Consider the following 16685-nt stretch of genomic DNA (forward strand, 5'->3'; position numbering starts at 1 on the left):
ATTTGGCCAGAGGTGTGGTCTAATTCGCGAATTCAATGCACATATTAACTCAATAGATTGGCAAGACTAAAATATATTGTATCAAACAGTGTGTTTGGCCACAGGTGGTCGCATATGTGATCCACACAAAAACGCAATGAATGAAACTGGACATGTGCATGCAGGTGTGGTTGGCTATTTGATGCACACCAGAACACAATACATCAAATTGCAAATTTGGACGCAGGTGTTGTCACGTGTTTTATTCACGCTTGAACACAACGCATAAACTTGAACATTTGGACGCAGGTGTGGTCACAGATTTGATCCACACCTAATCACAATACATGTAATTAAAACTTTGTACACATGTGTGGTTTAGTTTGTATATTGTATACACAACAGGATGGCTCATTTTCTGCAAACTACTTGAGACATATTATGGTTGAATCTTTGAAACAGCTCCATCATTTGATTGAGAGGAATAATCCTATCCATGATTGCATTCCTCTGCAGAACGATTGTGAAGACTAGATACCATTATTGTCAAAATCTGTTTACAGGGATGTAGTAGAATGTCATTGGGTTTTTTTGTGTGATATATCATAATCATCGCTGGGCCTTCATTTGTCCGATCATCCTTCTTCACCATGATATTTGTATCATGTATATCGCCATGGACCAGCTGGCGGATGCGAGGCATTGGAAGGTGATTGTGATCTTTTCGACTTTGAATGTGATTTTGTCTTTTGGAATAGTCATCCATATTTGCCAGGAAGGACTTCCGTGCCATTTTGATGGGGTCCTCTTCATCTATGACGTTTTTCACCCTCAAAGGAGGATTCATCGACCCTGTCAGCTGGACATTAATGTCATTCAATGAGATCATGCAATTAATGCACTATTAGTGTCAGAATACACTTGAATAACGACATGCAGATGCTCAAGAACTGGAACACCCAAGAAGTAATTGGATATCAGTTTTGATTGTGTAACATCGAGCAAGTGACCTGCATTAATGGTATCAAGACTCTCTCGGAGGTCGTCCTCAGACTGTGATATTCTAGCTCAGCCACAGGGACCCTTGGTTTGTACAGTCGCAGAGCTGAAGCTGGCACATCGAGATCTTGAGATGCCTTCAACTCTGTTTTCAGGGCATGAACAGTGTCAAAGTGCAAAATTTTTAAACCAAAATGTTGGTTGATTTCGGTACCTCGTATCCAACAGTACAGCATGAACACATTGGACATGGTGGTTGAAAGTCAAGATGGAAAATGCCATAATTAGAACCAATGTGTTCATGATTACATCAGCGACTCACAACCGTGTGACCAAGAATGAATGTATTAATCAAATTAAATGAAAGACAGCTTGCAATGATGGGGACTGTCTGAGGTGACCCATGATCCTTCTAGGCCTCATTGCGCCAAGTATAAACTTGAAAATGCACCTACCGAAGATGAAAAAGCTCATATCCACAACAGTAATCACAAGGTAGGCAGACTGCTATTTGCATGCTATGTATCAGCTAAAGTCTCACAAAATACATCTATGCAAGACATAGCAGGATATTGGAGGAGAATCCAACAGCAGAACAGCTGTGGGGCATCATCATTGACAGTGAATGCCCATTGAGGTGAGAGAACCACAAGTACAAACCAAGGTGCAGAAGATTTGAGGGTGAGAAAGTTTGAGCAATGAAGATTATGCAGGAGTGGCCACCATCATTGACAGCGAATGCCCATTGAGGCAAGAAACCACAGGTGAAGGTGATGGTACAAAAGAAAGAAAGAATTGCGCACAAGCAAAATATATAGAGTTGAATTCATTCATGTTGATCTCCTCTCCGACAAGCACCTGAGCAATTGGATCATGAAGGTCGCATGGGTTGATGGTCAACCAGGCTGCTGGCCCACGCAGTGTCAAACATGATCCCCAGATCTTCCCTTGATAAGCTGCACATGAGCGATCTGACCCCATGACACGACCACTACTAGCAAAAACATGTTTCACGAAGAGATGAACACAGGGATTACTGATGGGCAGTTTTTTTGCCTCTTTCTTTTCAGCCTGCTTCAAATCTGCGATAGTCAATATGCCAGGGCTAGAGAATCATGATCAAAGTCTCGAACCACCGTCCTTCACAAAACTGACTTCAAAGTCTTGTTTTCAGTCTGATCAATTGTACTATCAGCCATAGCAGAATTGGCATTGCACAATGTGTTCACGTCCTTCTAGCTTTGTTCTTCCATTGTGCGTCTTTGATTTATTTCCCTCTAGCTTTGTTCTTCCATTAGGCATCTTTAATTATTTTCCACCACAGACCTACTTCACCTACATCATGTCATATATGCAGGTTCGTCAAGGCTTCCTTTTTGATGATTTGCAGGTCGGATCACACAGGTAATAGGGCATCAAGCTATTATGTGGGACTACATTCCTGACCATTCATTTTGGACAGCCATTTTGTCTTCTGCTTTGTCTGTCCCACGACATCGGATCATCTCTATTTTTTTTTGTTCCAAGCAATGTTGTAAGTTGTGATTGGCATGTCATGTTGTGGCGCCCGATATTAACAGTAGATGTAGCTGGCACTATAATTCAGGCAAAGTAGTGCTAAGTCTGGTCTTCTGCTTCGTGCTTACTACAGCTGTGCAATGATGCATTGTTTGCATTTTCGCCTCTGAATAATCAGCGTAAGTTATCGCACAATTCATGTTTCAAACTTGTGATGCTTGGCTCTTAAACTGCAGACAGAATTTATGTATGAAGACTGAAGAGAAATAGATGTGAAGCTCACCATTCCAACGTCAATGTAGTAATGCACTTACTCTCCTGATTGCCTGCCTTTGCTTACTTCCAATGTCCGTGACCAGTGATCAACCATCCCCTTCTGCAGCTTCTGCCGCTGAAGTCCTTCACAAGTTAATCTCTGGCAACTCTGCTAATGGCACCAGCTTCTACACTGCTGGCACAAGTGTTGTGTCTCAGGCTGAGTTCTATGTTGGTGGTCGTGAGGGCGATACTCTCACTGTCAAGCAGTCCAGTAGTGATGAGCCCACAGAGTTCATAATGAGTGGTGTCTTTGGGATTGACCGCCACAATTTCTACTTCACTCCAGACGCCAACGTTGATCCTAACAACTCATTTCGCAGCAAATTTTCCGAAGTCAAACTCAGCTGCCATATCCTTCCTGTCACATGTACTGTACAAGAACAAATGTCTGATACTTACTAGATAAACTGAAATTTTTTAGTCATGCAATGATCAATACCCAGAGTGGTAAACAAGGTGCCTGCCGGCGCAGCTCAGCCCTCTTTCAAGTTTCGTTACAAAACTTTCATAAAAAATCACTCCTTCCACACATTTGATTTGAGGTAATCAAACTCCAATAGAAAATTCTCGCTGCTGAGGGGCGTGAGACTATCACATAATGTGAAGTTCATAGCTAAGGACACATATGCAGCAGCAAAGTTCTTTTTCTTTGTTGTAGAGACTGTCCTCGAGACACTGTTTCAGATGAAAGTAATCACAGGGTCGAGGAGCCCTACACATCCTCCTTACTCCCACCCTCCTAATCCAGATCTGCCTGACTGGGAGGCAGAGTTGAAGGAACGAGAGTGCTGGGCAGTGCGCTCACAACAAATCCATACATGCAAACGATCTACATGTCTTTGCATCAATCAGTTTGGAAAGCTGGAGTGCAAGTGACAGGCACCTCAGGAGTTATCAGAAGATGTCATCATTGATGAGCATGGCAACTAGAGACCGCAACAATCCTATGCATACTTGAACAACTATTGTCCAGCAATATCAATAACACTGCACTGCAATAATGATATGAAGCTGATTACGAATTGCCACAATATGAATGATGTTGCATGGTACACATCAGCCTATCAAACAAAGAAGCAGGGGAAGACACATAACCTTTCAGCCCTTATCGCAGATTCACTCATGTACCATCAAGAGCACTCCTCGTCCGATGATGACCTTCTTGATTGAAATCGGCTTCTCTTATTTCGTTGCCACCATACCATCAACTGTGAAGCGCATCATTATGTTCCCATATACTGGTCGTCACTTGCAAGTATGATATGGACAACATTCCCAAATCAGCGGAAGTTCACGAAGAGGTTGGTTCCTGTTGATGAATTCAGAAATCATTCCTTACTATACTATTCTAGAGACACATCCAACTCACCAGAACAAGGTACTGAGGATTCAGACTTGGAGGTAGATGGTGGCATTCCTGATCGACGAGGAACAAATCAGTGTGCCAAAGCAGCAGGAAATTTTGTCCACATCAGAATTGACTCTTGCAGCTCCTAGAGGGACACTACAGAATCCTTGCTTCCCAACGCCCTCAGCTCGCTTCCTGTGCCTTCCTGCATCATCTGTACTCCATTCCACCCATCCCTGAGCCTTGAGTCCCTGAGCACCCTTATTGCCAGGATTGAGGAGGGCATGGCCAAGATCCAAAGATTGTGCCCTCAGGACTCTAGTAAGCCCTACAGTCTTTCCACCCTTGATGCTGAGCTGGTGTCTATGGCCATGATCCATGCTTTTGGCGAAGACTATGCCCAATTTGCATCTAGCCTGATCCTCCTCAAGTCCTTGGACAAGAAGGAACTCAAGGCCGCCTTCCTTACTGAGGAAACCCAGCACTGTCGACATGCTGATGCCCTCAGAGTATCCTCTAGTGATTCTGCCCTTGTCTCTGCCGCTGGGGTGCCGCCTAGTAGCTGTAAGTGCGGTGCTAATGCTGTCTGTGACTTCTGTAAGAAGGCAGACCATTGTGTGCACCAGTGCTTTGCCATGCAGCACGCCAGAGAGGTGCACAAGACTAGGCAGGCATCCAATCAGCCTGGCAAGTCAGGCAGGAGGTCTAGGAACGCTGACAAGGCCTCTGAGGTGTCCTCTACCATGTCCCAGCCCTCCCCTGGGTCCAATGCCTCATCCAATGCGTCCTCCAGTGTCCCTGCATCTGCAAACACATCCTCCACTGTCCAGAACACGACTGAGTTTGCTGGTAATGTAAGTCTCCGCTCTTTTGACTCCTCTAGTCCTCTATGCCCTCTCCAGCTTGATGCTGACGTTGATTGGAATGCAGACACAGGGGCCACTTCTCATATGACCCCACATCACCACTACATTTGCAACTATACCCCAAAACGCATGCCAATTCAACTGGCAGATTCTACTATGGTCTATTCAGCTGGGGTGGTGTCAGTGGTCTTTAATCCTATGTCTGTGGGCGAGGTAAAGAGTCTTAGAGCGGTCGAGTTCACTCGAGTCTTGCATGTACCTGATCTTTGTAACAATCTCCTCTTAGTCCTGTATTTAACTCGAAACTGCGGCTTCCATGTCGATATATCCTCTTCTCACATGACCTTCTGTCGACCTAAGGGTTTCCCCTCTTCTACACCTCTATCAACTCCAACAACGCCGCATTTCTGGACGGCACCACCTCTCCTATGACCGAGTTCACTTCCCCAGCCTCTACATGTCCTATGGACATCACCCTCTGGCATAGACGACTCACTCATCACCACAAAGCTGGTGTCAGGACGCTCATTGACTGTAATCTGGTCACTGGACTTAGGCTGGACTCAAGGGCATCACCAGACCCTATCTGCGAGCCTTGCCTTGCTGGTAAGATGCATGCCAACCCCTTCCCTCCTAGCAAGTGGAGGGTGAGCCGTCCTTTGGAGCTTATTCACACTGATGTTCACCAGCTCCCCTACCGCACTCAACTGTTAAGATGGGAGTGAAGTGGGCCACTTCTAGAGGCTACTGAGAGACCAGAAGAGATCAGACTAGAGTCCAGAGTAAGTTGCCGATCTATTGAATGGTATAGTGAAGTTGTACTGTACCTAGAGTCCAGAGTAAGTTGCCAAAGAGGCAGTAAGCACTGGACTCTGGGATATGGGCGATGTATGGTAAACAAATGTAAACAGACAAGCCACAATCAAAGGGTAAGTAATAACTCGACCTAGGGACGTCCTAGGGAGATCAGGAAGTCATGTAAATAGGTAGCAAAGTGTAAGGAATGATACCGTAAGTGAAATGGCAAGGTTAGACACATAGAAGACATAGAAATGCGTACTGTAGAGGTGAATGATCATATAACTAACAGTAGATTCATATAACATGATAGGTATTTGATGCACAGAAAGAAGTACTGGATGTTTCTTTTTGCTTTGTACATTGTTCAGGTAGAATAATATTGGAATCTGTATAGGAGGTTGTTCTACATCATTATATCTGCAAAATCTGATTCGCATGATACATCAATTAAAATCAGTAGATACTCAACTGTGTGAAAAGGAAAATGATATCCGGATAATATGAAACCACCATGTCCGATATTTTCAACCTGTACTGTTGGATACAAGGGACCAAAATAGACCAACATTTCTGTTTAAAAATCTCCCGCTTTGACACTGTCGATGCCCTGAAAATAATGTTGAAGTAATCTCAGGACCTTGATATGCCAGCTTCAGCTCTTTGACTTTACAAACACTGGACACCTGTGGCTGAGCCATATGATGAGAAAATTCGCACTCTTGTCCTATCAGAACTTGCCCAACCATTACCAGCATCACAAAAGCTATCATGCGTGTTCAACTCAGCACCCCCCGAAGAACACATACATATTATTGTGGGTATGTAGTATCGGTGATCAACTCTTATCATTGTAACATATTCTAAACATTGATACTCTACCATATCTATGTAAACAAATCATGAAAAAGTGTATCTAGTCTTGACAATCATGCTGCAGTCACTTAATGTACTTGAGGTATTAATCTTGATAGTAACATTTGAGATGCAAAACACAATTCAGTGATGTTAGTGGACAGGACTCGAATTAAGGATACTATTATGCATCTTTATCGAATGACACACATCATCAAGGTGCTGGAAATGGCCTCATGTATTATCAAGATTAATGGAGGCTCACCAAAACAAATCAATTGTTGTATGTGGATTATTCAATGCTAATACATTTGTATGCACAATGGTGGCCGAGCTCACATGTACAATAATGAATATTTACATGCTACACAATGCAATGGACATAATTGTGAAATGGGCGCTGCTGACATGTGCGCGTGGCAGACTGCAAAATAAAGATTCTGGAACTGCCCCTGTAGATATTTGTGTGTGAGAAAATACAATAGAGGAATTTATGAACGGCCACAGTGGACATTTATTACTCTCCTGCACTATTAAAACAATCTGTCCATTTTCCGTTCCAAAACAACCATCTTATCACACATTCATGTTTCCAGGACTGCAATTGAGGTTGAGAGCCCAGGATGTCAATCTTGCGTTGCTGAAAATCAACCATGCTATTCTTATTCTCCTCGATCCGCATGCAAATGATGCAGCAATCTGTGTTCCCTATTGCCAGGTAAGCCTTCTCCATATCTTGACATCCTGTATACCAAATATTTTTGTCATTATCAATGTTAGCACATCCATCGAGGCATAATGTGCGTGATTCACCTGATGCGTCCACACTGCGATTACTGCAGGGACATGAAAAAGGTTTGCAAAGGACGAACCGGCAAAGCATGTACAGCATGTGAACAGCTGTGCAGCAATTGTAAGTTCTAATCTACTTATTTTCCTTATGGGTACTCATGAATTCATGCATCAGGTCCTAAAGTGTTCGAAGAACAGTACATGATGTCACCGACGCATCTGGCACTGAGTCAGAAGAATCTGTCACTGAGTCAGAATCTTCAGACTTGTTAGATGACGTGATTGTCTTGGACCACAAACCGTCCAATTGGATTGACAGGTCTCCAGGAAAGTCTAAAAAGAGAAGGCGAGAGGAAGATCAGATGATGAAGTGATCATCTTGGATGATAAGCCAGCTGACTGGATCAATAGGCAGAAACGGAGACACCAAGACTGAAGCAGACATAATGGACCCAAGTATCATTTCTACACGGAGGAGATGCACTAAATTGTAGTATAGACATGTAAATAAATGAATCAATGTACATTACTATATATTCCTGGTAAAAGATACATATACAATAGTACATATTTATACAGAGGCATCGAAATGATTGCGAACCCGTCCAAGTCCGAGCAGCATTGGCTACCAAACTCTCCTATCACATGTATTTATATGAGGGGAATGGTTGTGAATAGATCGATACACATTTTCATGCTCACCCCAGCTTTGAGATTCTGATAAACCAATTATGTCAGTCATGCTCTTAAGTACACACATAACAGGTTTAAAATTTGAATACATAATTAATGGGACAAAAATAATTGCATACAGTTGTGGATAGAATATATGACATCAACTACACATTCATCCAAATGTTCAATTTTATGTAACATCAAGGATATCGAGGAGCTGATGGAAAGAGAGCATAAATAAGTATTGCACTTTCCAAGATTCATATGCATCGTTTCTATTTTTGCAGTTTCCTTGGCATTGTAGAGTTAGTATTTTCCTGCACTGTCACCCAGAGACCTTGTGCATAGAGATACAAACATACAAAGTGTTGTATAGTCAGTATCTCTGAGTAGTCTCGCTGTCCCATCGTAATAGTCCTCAACATCTTCTCAGTCGCCAAAGTCGTCACATTCATCATATGTCTCAAAGTAGGTTTTCAATATCCTCGATGTCGCCAAAGTCATTAAAGTCATAATATGTCTCAAAAGTAGGTCCTCAATGTCCTCAATGTCGCCAAAGTCGTCAAAGTCATCATATGTCTCAAAATTAGGTCCTCAATGTCCTCGATGTTGCCAAAGTCTTCGAAGTCATGATAGTCCTCAAAATGTCCTTAAAGTCATACTAAGTAGTAATAGCCATTAGAGTCTCCCAAGTCGCCAAAGTCATCAAAGTCATTAAACTGGCTCAAAAGTTCTGGTAGTCGTGTGTCGGAAATTTCTAGGCACCATTGTAGGTCCCTGGTAGACATTTTAAGGACAAATTTTCACATAGGCCATTATAATGCATGCGGATGACACACAATTTTATTTTAAGACCTTATAATGGTTGCCGTCGTCCATTGCAAGGCATTTGGATGGCCGTGTCATGACACGTGAGACACGGGCCTTGAAAGGCATTGTAATGCTGACATCAACCTTGAAATAGAAAAATAATAATTTAATGATCCACGTGATCTTTCAACACTTTCAACCGAACTTTAATTGTTGTACTACCATTTTATTTGTACAACTATCCTATTTATGTTACTATCTAATCATTATCTAGTACTATTATTAACTACTGTCTATCTAATCATGATCTATACTACTATTATTAACTATTGTAATGTACACTGGTGGGATTCGAACTCTAGACTTTGACCTTACCAAGTAGAACTGTAGTATTAACTGGCATAGTTACCCCTTAGCCAAACGGCCACATATAAGATGGAACCCCAATGCTATATGTGCACATTATAAGGTCCTTATAAGGCAACATAATGTCTTACCCAAAACTTAAGTTGCGGTTGAGGCCATCAAGTCTAAGGTTAAAATTGTAGCATTGCATATCAATCAAAACACATCTGACATCAAGTATGTAGTCCTAAGTACGAGGAGAGACTGATGTAAAGTCCAGAGTAGGAATAGCTAATGATAAGACCGAATAATAACAACCAAATGCTCTGAATCACCTCGTTGTTGGTTTCTTGCTGCATGTGCTAATGCGTTTGGGTTTCGGAACATCTGGTACAGCAGCAGGGACAGGCTGAGCTGAAATACGACCCCGACGCCATGCTTTTCCACCTGCTGGTTCAGTCTGCGCTGCCGAAGAATCACGATCAGTTAGCGATAACTGACTAACATCCACCTGTAGCTGCGTAGAAGACACGCCGGCACGTGGCTGGCTGATTGACATTGATGTTGAGACAATGATACAGTCATCCTGGGTGGTAGGATCTGCAGGTGCTGCAGAAAGAGCAGAGAGATTGGAAAGAGCCGGCGAGGGTGCGCGGAAAACAGGAAGAGTTGGCGAGGGTGCACGAGCAACAGGATTATCCAATTCCTCCAATAGGTCATCTTCCCAGGTGCGAGGGATGGAGGCAGAGGGTACAACGGATGCGGGTGCACTCAATAGCGCTGCACGGGTGTTGAAAACTTCCTTATTGAAGTATTCCATCACGCCAATTGCCCATGGAGAGCTTTTGAATAAGCGTTCCAGATAGAAGTCGTAATCCTTCTGGTAATCGATCTTCGTCTCTGCTCCGGTCGCAGTGAGCTCGGTATCGTGCGTTAACAAGAAACGTGCCTGTGAATGAATAATCAGCAATGATGCAAAGCAAAGGACGGACAATGATAGAATACTTACCAATATAGCAGCGCCAGCAATCATACCCTCAGTAACACTCTGCGCACCCATTCGCAGACCCCTGCCCTTTGGATGGCCCCTTGTCTTCCCACCAAGTATCGCCTTTCCATACACTTCAACGCGAATAATCTAGTATGAGCAATAGAGTTAGCCATCATACTTGGACATTGATCAGTGGCACTTACTTTGACGAGCACTGGAGACTTGAGGAAATCATCGGCTGACATAGCATTGGGCTTCGCAAATAGCACAGGTGCAAGGCGGATGTAATCGCCCTCTCCATTCCTCTTGAGCAGGACAAGGAGATCCTTGTTGTCCTGCTTTTTGGAAGGCTGGTCGGCAAAGATGCTGGGGTCGAGCTTGAAAGGAGAGAATATAACACCTGCACAATCCTTGATACTGTGCAGAATGTTTGACCTCTCGGAGCTGACTGCCGAACGAAACTAAGGCCAACAGAAGTATCAGCGTGAAATTTGGCAGTGTTTGAATCATAAACTTACCAATGATCCGAAACGTGGATAGGTTTCCATGGAGGTGTGCAAGTCTTTAGGTATGATCTGATACAGCTCAGCCATTGCACCTTTAAGCTTCGCATCGGGAGAGCTCCAACGTGTAGCGGCGCGTGGGTCGACATTAGCAGGTTGAGGAGAAGTCGGAAACAGACCGTTTATGACCCAGAAATGACTAAACAGGGTATACTTCTGTCCTTGGTGGGTGATGCTGGAATCCAGTGGAGACGTCTTCTTGAGCATGCGGTTGCGGCTGCGAGCAGGAATTGCAGATGAAAGAGTGAGATACTGTTTCTTGAGGACCCGTAGTTCAGAACGTGTTGCATGGTAAGCTTGCTGGGCTACCGCAAGGGCCTGATACGTAAGAGCATATATCAGATGATGTTGTAGACTAATAAGAATGATATAAGTGTCGTGCCTACCTTTCGAACATCATGCATTTGTGCATCTGGCCCAGGGACAGCCAGGACCGTCCTTACTGCATCCAAGTCGCTCCCAGATACTTCACCATCAGATCCATCAGAATCAGAATCATCCGAGACGGCGTTAATCTCAGCCTCGAAATCTTCCCCAGCATCCATGTCATACGGCATGACAGTGTCTCTAAAACTGAGTGAGAGTGAGTGAGTTAATGGGACGCGAGGATGAAATACCCATTGCCCACTTTATATAACATGCTCCGGGGCGATGCACCGATGGACTCGGTTCCAGAACAAAGTATTACGTTGAAATAGAAACATGTGGACCACAGGTGTCGATTTGCCGAGGTTGCTGGTCCTCGCTAACAGAATCAAGGCGATACACACTTACGACAACGTTGATAATTGTACATCAGTATGTTTCGCTAATAAGGACCAATACATAATAAGTCAGACTCACCTGTAAGTGCTAGGCGATTCTGAGCTGAGGCGTCTTTGGTAAAAAAACACACGCGTGTTGTTCGGATATTTCCTGTGAAACATAATGAGCATTCCTATCCAAATACTGAGTAGACTTACCGGTCTAATTTGGAGGCTGGTTTGAGGCGTCTTTGGTAAAAAACGCACGCGTGTTGTTTGGATATCCCTGTAGAATATTATGAGCATTCCTACCTAAATAATAAGTAGACTTACTCGTGTAAATTTGGAGGCGTCTTTGGTGAAAAACGCATGCGTGTTGTTCGGATATTTCCTGCAAGACATGATAAGCATTCCTATCCAAATACTGAGTAGACTTACTCGTCTGAATTTGGAGGCGGGTTTGAGGCATCTTTGGTAAAAAATGCACGCATGTTGTTTGGATATTCCTGCAGAACATCATGAGCGGTCCTACCCAAATACTGAATGGACTTACTCATATGTGTTTCATTCGCAGAAACATGTCACCGTCAATGTGATCAACAACGAAGTATTCATCTTGATGCTCAGAATCAGGGACTAGAACAGCTCCTCGAATGAAAGATTTAAGCGGGACAAATATTGATGACGACCTCGGGACAGCCTTGACACGAGTAAGCTTGAAGGTGGAGTCTGTTCTGCGAGGACCGACTCTAGCAGTGTATGGTTGAACAAGTGCGAATTCGAAGGGCCCGAGATTCGAAATATGACATCTGAACATGAAAATTAGCTGGACGAAGGCTGTTTCCTCAGCGGTCAGTTGTATGAGCGCGTGATCGAATCGTGGCCGCCCATGGAATTTGGGGTTGCACCGAAGGTGGTCGGTATTTTGCCTCCAGTCCACAGCCGACTCATAGTTCACCTTGAGATAGCGGTGCTCGTGAATCTGTGTACCATGTTAGTATGATGCATTAGACAACTTGTACAGGATACTATTAGCATACCTTGAAATCGCCTGGGAATGTAACCCAACTCGTCAGTTGATGGCCATAGGTAGGCAGAGCATTGTTGATGAATTCACTAAATTTCCGACGAAAAGATTGAAACGCACGATCCGTTTGACCACGACTCTCAACGCCAAGGATGTCTAAGGGTGGCACCGGAGAGCCAAGTTTCACGTGGCCATTAAAGGCTACAGGAACATCAATGTCTTCATCAAGCCCGCCATCGCCGAGTGCCTGCAACCGGCAGTGTTCATCAAGCGTGTTGACACGTTCTCTCAGAAGTTTCGAGGCGAATTTGTGGTGATCAATACGAAGTATCTATCAATACAATTGTGTATGATGTGAATCAGTCTGAGTACTAACAACAAATGTATCTTGTAAACTTACTTGCGTCGCGGTATCCTTTCCATTCGTTCGACGGTGATAGGTGTCTTTGAGGGGGCCATGAAGCTTCTCGTTCGGACGCGTGCTGTAGTTACGTGCTACTCCTTTAAGTCGGATATCACGAACAACATGTTTCCATAGGTGGGTCTTCGGAAAGTTCCAGTCAAGCTTCAATTTCTCGACCTCCGACTCTTCAGCGCATGTAATATAAGCCTAGGAATGAATGTGTCGTGTAAATGAGTATAATTAGCTACATAGACAACAAGTAAAGACTAAACCTTGAGCTCAGCATCGAAAACTAAGAGCTCGGCGTCGATCGCTGCAAGTGTGCGCTCAGTATGCAAATCCAGACCGATCCAGCTATCCAGCTGGAGATAACTGCTGATAACGCGAAGCAGCTGGTGGCCTACAGGACTGGCTCTGTGCGTCAGGATGTTCAAAGCCGGATATAATGTTTGCTTCAAGATAATGAGTGATATGAAAGATCACAAAACAAGCCAAAAAACTTACCTTAGAGAGGTCCTGGTATTTGTTGCCATCAGTGAATGTAATGTTGATAACGGATTCGAAATGAGTGAGGTGGCGCCATCGGGGGAAGTTAGCGATCCTGTAACTGTGAGAACAGGATAGGTGTGAATACAATCGACAACTTACGACTTCTCGAATGCTTCTTGAGCATCGCGTCCAAGCGACGCGAGGATTTTCTTCAATTCTTCAAGTAGGTGCTTCCACAGACCGGCGTGCAATGAATGCAGCCGATCTAAACTAAGTGCATCGTGGGGACTCGAACGCAAGATGAGCCAAAAAACATTCTAAGCTTCATATTAGCAAGGAATGAGTTTGAAACAACACAAGTGCGTACCGCAACAGGTCGTAATCCGAGCGCTTTGAGTATCTGCTCGCCTTCAGCTTTACTGCACCCATAAATACGGAGAGCTTCTTGTGCTTCTTCCACGGTTCTGATTGGGTAGCTCTTTGACAGGTCGTGGAGCTCCGCTAATGGTACTAGGCACACGGGGCAAGGGCATTTGCCACCGCGGCCACGTATCAGCGACATCATGCACCTGTTGAATGAAATAGGTTAGTATTAATGTAAGACCAATAAGAAAAGAGCAAAAGGCCATGAGCGTGTTTACCCTTGAAGGCACCAGCAGCGACGAGATGGAAAACGAACTCACTGTTCTTCATAGTCAGCCGAAAGAATCAGTATCACAGGAAACAGCCATCGCGGAATGCCATTATAGCCCTTGTGTGAATATCCAGTCTTTGAGTGCTGGGCGACATGTTCCAGGAGCTTGAAAAATGATTCATGCCACACAACGCGCTTCAACGTTGTGTATCCGAGTTTTCCTTCTTCGGCTGCATCGTCAGGAACCTGCAACATGTAAATTCAACAATCTGACATATATTGAGAACGAAACAACTCACAATAGGCAACCATCCGACTACACGACCACCACCAAACCCCTCGCCATTACGGATGTCTACAGGTAAGTTTGCGCATCGGACTACAACTGGATACCCTTTGACGGTACCATGAGACGACAGCTTCGACTTATCAGCGTAGAGAATGAAACAGAATGGGACAGCGTTTTCAACGTCGGGCGGAAGAGAAGACTATTGGTTTGACATTTATATACATTTACACACGATATGACACAGTTAATTGTAACGCACTTGAATATCCCACCACCGATCTCCTGTCCAAGGTTCATTGAAAAAGCGTTCGAAATCCGTACCGTTGTGCTTGTAAACACGGCAGGCATCCCACACGAAATGCGGTGCGAGCAGGGGGTTGTCCAGTAGATCGAGGGCCCAATCCCACACAGGCCGTGTGTGGACCTCGTATTCTTGCTCCTTCCTCTTGTATATCACAGGGACTTCGTGCTTTGAAAACTAATGGCAGGTTGCCTAAGGCATTGAGCGATATGATCATGTAAGTAGATTCAGTCAGACACACCGGTGTTAATTCAGCCGCAGCATTGTCCCATGCCCTCGAAAGATCTGTCTCATTCTTCAGAGTGATTTGAGCTTGACCTTGAGCGATGCGCGAAATGAGTTCAAGGAGGGCATTTATTTGAGACTTATTTAGCGCAGCATCAAGCGCAATCTCAGAGAATTCGAAGTCCCCGCGTGACCTGAAAGGACGCCATGGTTCCTCGTCAACGGGTGCGTGCTGCATCTCCTGAGTGATACCGAATTCGTCGAACATCTGGTAGAGAGTCGCACGAGCAGAGCGAGGGTGATACTCTGTTTTGAATTCGCTGGGCATTTGCACAGATGCCGCATGAGGCTGGACAACCGTGGGGTTGCTAGCCATGCTGGCATCGGATAGTACTGAGCGAAAACGATGGGTCAGCAAGATGCAGTAGATTGTAGGTTAATACTTACCGGGGCTAGTTGGATTCCCGTGTTCATCCTCGAGTTGGCTATAGTCGAAGTCTTGGAGATCGTCGATGGGGGCATGGTGAACTTGAATGTCATTCGATGGGCCAGCCTCGCTGGTTGCAGCCTTTCGGCGAGCCTTTCGTGCTAGAATGCAAAAGATCAATTAATATGACTCAGATACAAGGTGATGGTGCGATGAGTCAAACTCACCATTTTGTTTCCCCTTCTCATACTCCTGGTTGAATCGATGTCGCTCCTGCTCATTTTCGATCCGTTTCTTGCAGCTAGCCTCATGTTTCTTGAAGCCCTGCGTTTTGAATGACTTGCCGCAATGAGTGCACGGCAGCTGGGCCTTTAGCGTCTCTTCTGAATAATGGTACTTCTCTCGACGAGAAGTACGAGTCGGAGCCATCAGATGTAACAATATGAATAGAGTGTACAAGTGTACAATATTTACAAAGAGGATGGGACAGCTGGCCGCGAGGCTGATGCGGAATGGAACAAAGTTATGCGCCGATAGCACGTTACGGTGCATTATGATGATTGTCTCACGGTCGAAAGGCCATCACCGAGCCTCGAAAGGCCATCACCGAGCATCAAAAGGCACTTTTAAGGTGCCTTGAAAGTCACCTGACCGGCATTATAAGCCGGTGGCATTACAATGGCCCTTACCTTTTTTCCGACATGATAATCCCCAATGTATCCTAAACCGCCAAAGTCGTCAGAGTCAAAATAATCCTCAAAATGTCCTTGATTTCATAGTCAGTCATCAAAGTCCAACTACGTCCTCAAAGTCCTAATACTCCTCATATACATAGCCCAGATATGTCATCAAAGTCTGTTAAATTGGTAAAGTCATCCAAGTCGCCCCCAGTGTCCTTTAAGATACTAGCAAGTACTCAAAGTACTCAAAGGCATACTAGTTGGCCCAAAATTCTGATTATAAAAAGTCTTAGTAGGTCCAGAAATCCTTCAAGTCCAACTATATCTCACAAGCAAACTGATCACAGAACTTCCAAATCTATATTCTGATACTTCGGAATCTCAGAGGAGGAGTCACAGAAGTTGGACAAGTAATAACTGAATTACCATTCATGGAATATTGGTTTGTTTTCAACATCTTCTCACAACCCTTTCATTTCGACATCAATGTCTCACTAGATCATTATTAGTCTGTAATTCAGACTAGTCATCTCGCAGTAAAGTGAAACTGATTACAGCCCATTTCCCACTGTCAGTATGATAATCATCCAAACCTGTCATGGTCGAAATC

General features: G+C 44.2%; 7 protein-coding genes across 7 annotated transcripts; 3 read left to right on the forward strand and 4 right to left on the reverse strand.

Annotated features, from left to right (window-relative positions):
• Positions 1-469: 469 nt before the first annotated feature.
• On the reverse strand, positions 470-1229 carry F5147DRAFT_659546 (uncharacterized protein; the record flags this gene model as incomplete). The annotated part of the gene is made up of 2 exons (XM_041434604.1): positions 470-838; positions 990-1229. The coding sequence occupies 2 exons, from the start codon at positions 1227-1229 to the stop codon at positions 470-472; spliced, it is 609 nt and encodes a 202-aa protein (XP_041284650.1).
• A 454-nt stretch (positions 1230-1683) lies between these two features.
• Positions 1684-2177, reverse strand: F5147DRAFT_782096 (uncharacterized protein; the record flags this gene model as incomplete). The annotated part of the gene is made up of 2 exons (XM_041442728.1): positions 1684-2083; positions 2134-2177. The coding sequence occupies 2 exons, from the start codon at positions 2175-2177 to the stop codon at positions 1684-1686; spliced, it is 444 nt and encodes a 147-aa protein (XP_041284651.1).
• A 2230-nt stretch (positions 2178-4407) lies between these two features.
• On the forward strand, positions 4408-4662 carry F5147DRAFT_543128 (uncharacterized protein; the record flags this gene model as incomplete). The annotated part of the gene is made up of 1 exon (XM_041430280.1): positions 4408-4662. A coding segment is annotated over one exon (255 nt), but the record flags the coding sequence as incomplete, so codon positions are not given.
• Positions 4663-5112: 450 nt separating this feature from the next.
• F5147DRAFT_748718 (uncharacterized protein) lies at positions 5113-5753 on the forward strand (the record flags this gene model as incomplete). Its single annotated transcript, XM_041440103.1, has 2 exons — positions 5113-5389; positions 5539-5753. 2 exons carry the CDS (start codon positions 5113-5115, stop codon positions 5751-5753), a joined length of 492 nt encoding a protein of 163 aa, XP_041284653.1.
• Positions 5754-7267: 1514 nt separating this feature from the next.
• Positions 7268-7847, forward strand: F5147DRAFT_659548 (uncharacterized protein; the record flags this gene model as incomplete). Its single annotated transcript, XM_041434605.1, has 4 exons — positions 7268-7399; positions 7462-7481; positions 7524-7594; positions 7672-7847. The coding sequence occupies 4 exons, from the start codon at positions 7268-7270 to the stop codon at positions 7845-7847; spliced, it is 399 nt and encodes a 132-aa protein (XP_041284654.1).
• A 1787-nt stretch (positions 7848-9634) lies between these two features.
• Positions 9635-11414, reverse strand: F5147DRAFT_841764 (uncharacterized protein; the record flags this gene model as incomplete). Its single annotated transcript, XM_041444403.1, has 5 exons — positions 9635-10252; positions 10313-10441; positions 10498-10755; positions 10813-11175; positions 11244-11414. The coding sequence occupies 5 exons, from the start codon at positions 11412-11414 to the stop codon at positions 9635-9637; spliced, it is 1539 nt and encodes a 512-aa protein (XP_041284655.1).
• A 739-nt stretch (positions 11415-12153) lies between these two features.
• Positions 12154-15344, reverse strand: F5147DRAFT_793714 (uncharacterized protein; the record flags this gene model as incomplete). Its single annotated transcript, XM_041443124.1, has 11 exons — positions 12154-12582; positions 12641-12958; positions 13028-13237; positions 13303-13482; positions 13535-13631; positions 13679-13836; positions 13887-14088; positions 14203-14399; positions 14453-14641; positions 14702-14920; positions 14985-15344. The coding sequence occupies 11 exons, from the start codon at positions 15342-15344 to the stop codon at positions 12154-12156; spliced, it is 2559 nt and encodes an 852-aa protein (XP_041284656.1).
• Positions 15345-16685: the final 1341 nt, after the last annotated feature.

The sequence above is a fragment of the Suillus discolor genome (genome assembly GCF_016758755.1).
Source record: "Suillus discolor strain FC423 chromosome Unknown F5147scaffold_178, whole genome shotgun sequence".
In the NCBI taxonomy this organism is placed as follows: Eukaryota; Fungi; Basidiomycota; class Agaricomycetes; order Boletales; family Suillaceae; genus Suillus; species Suillus discolor.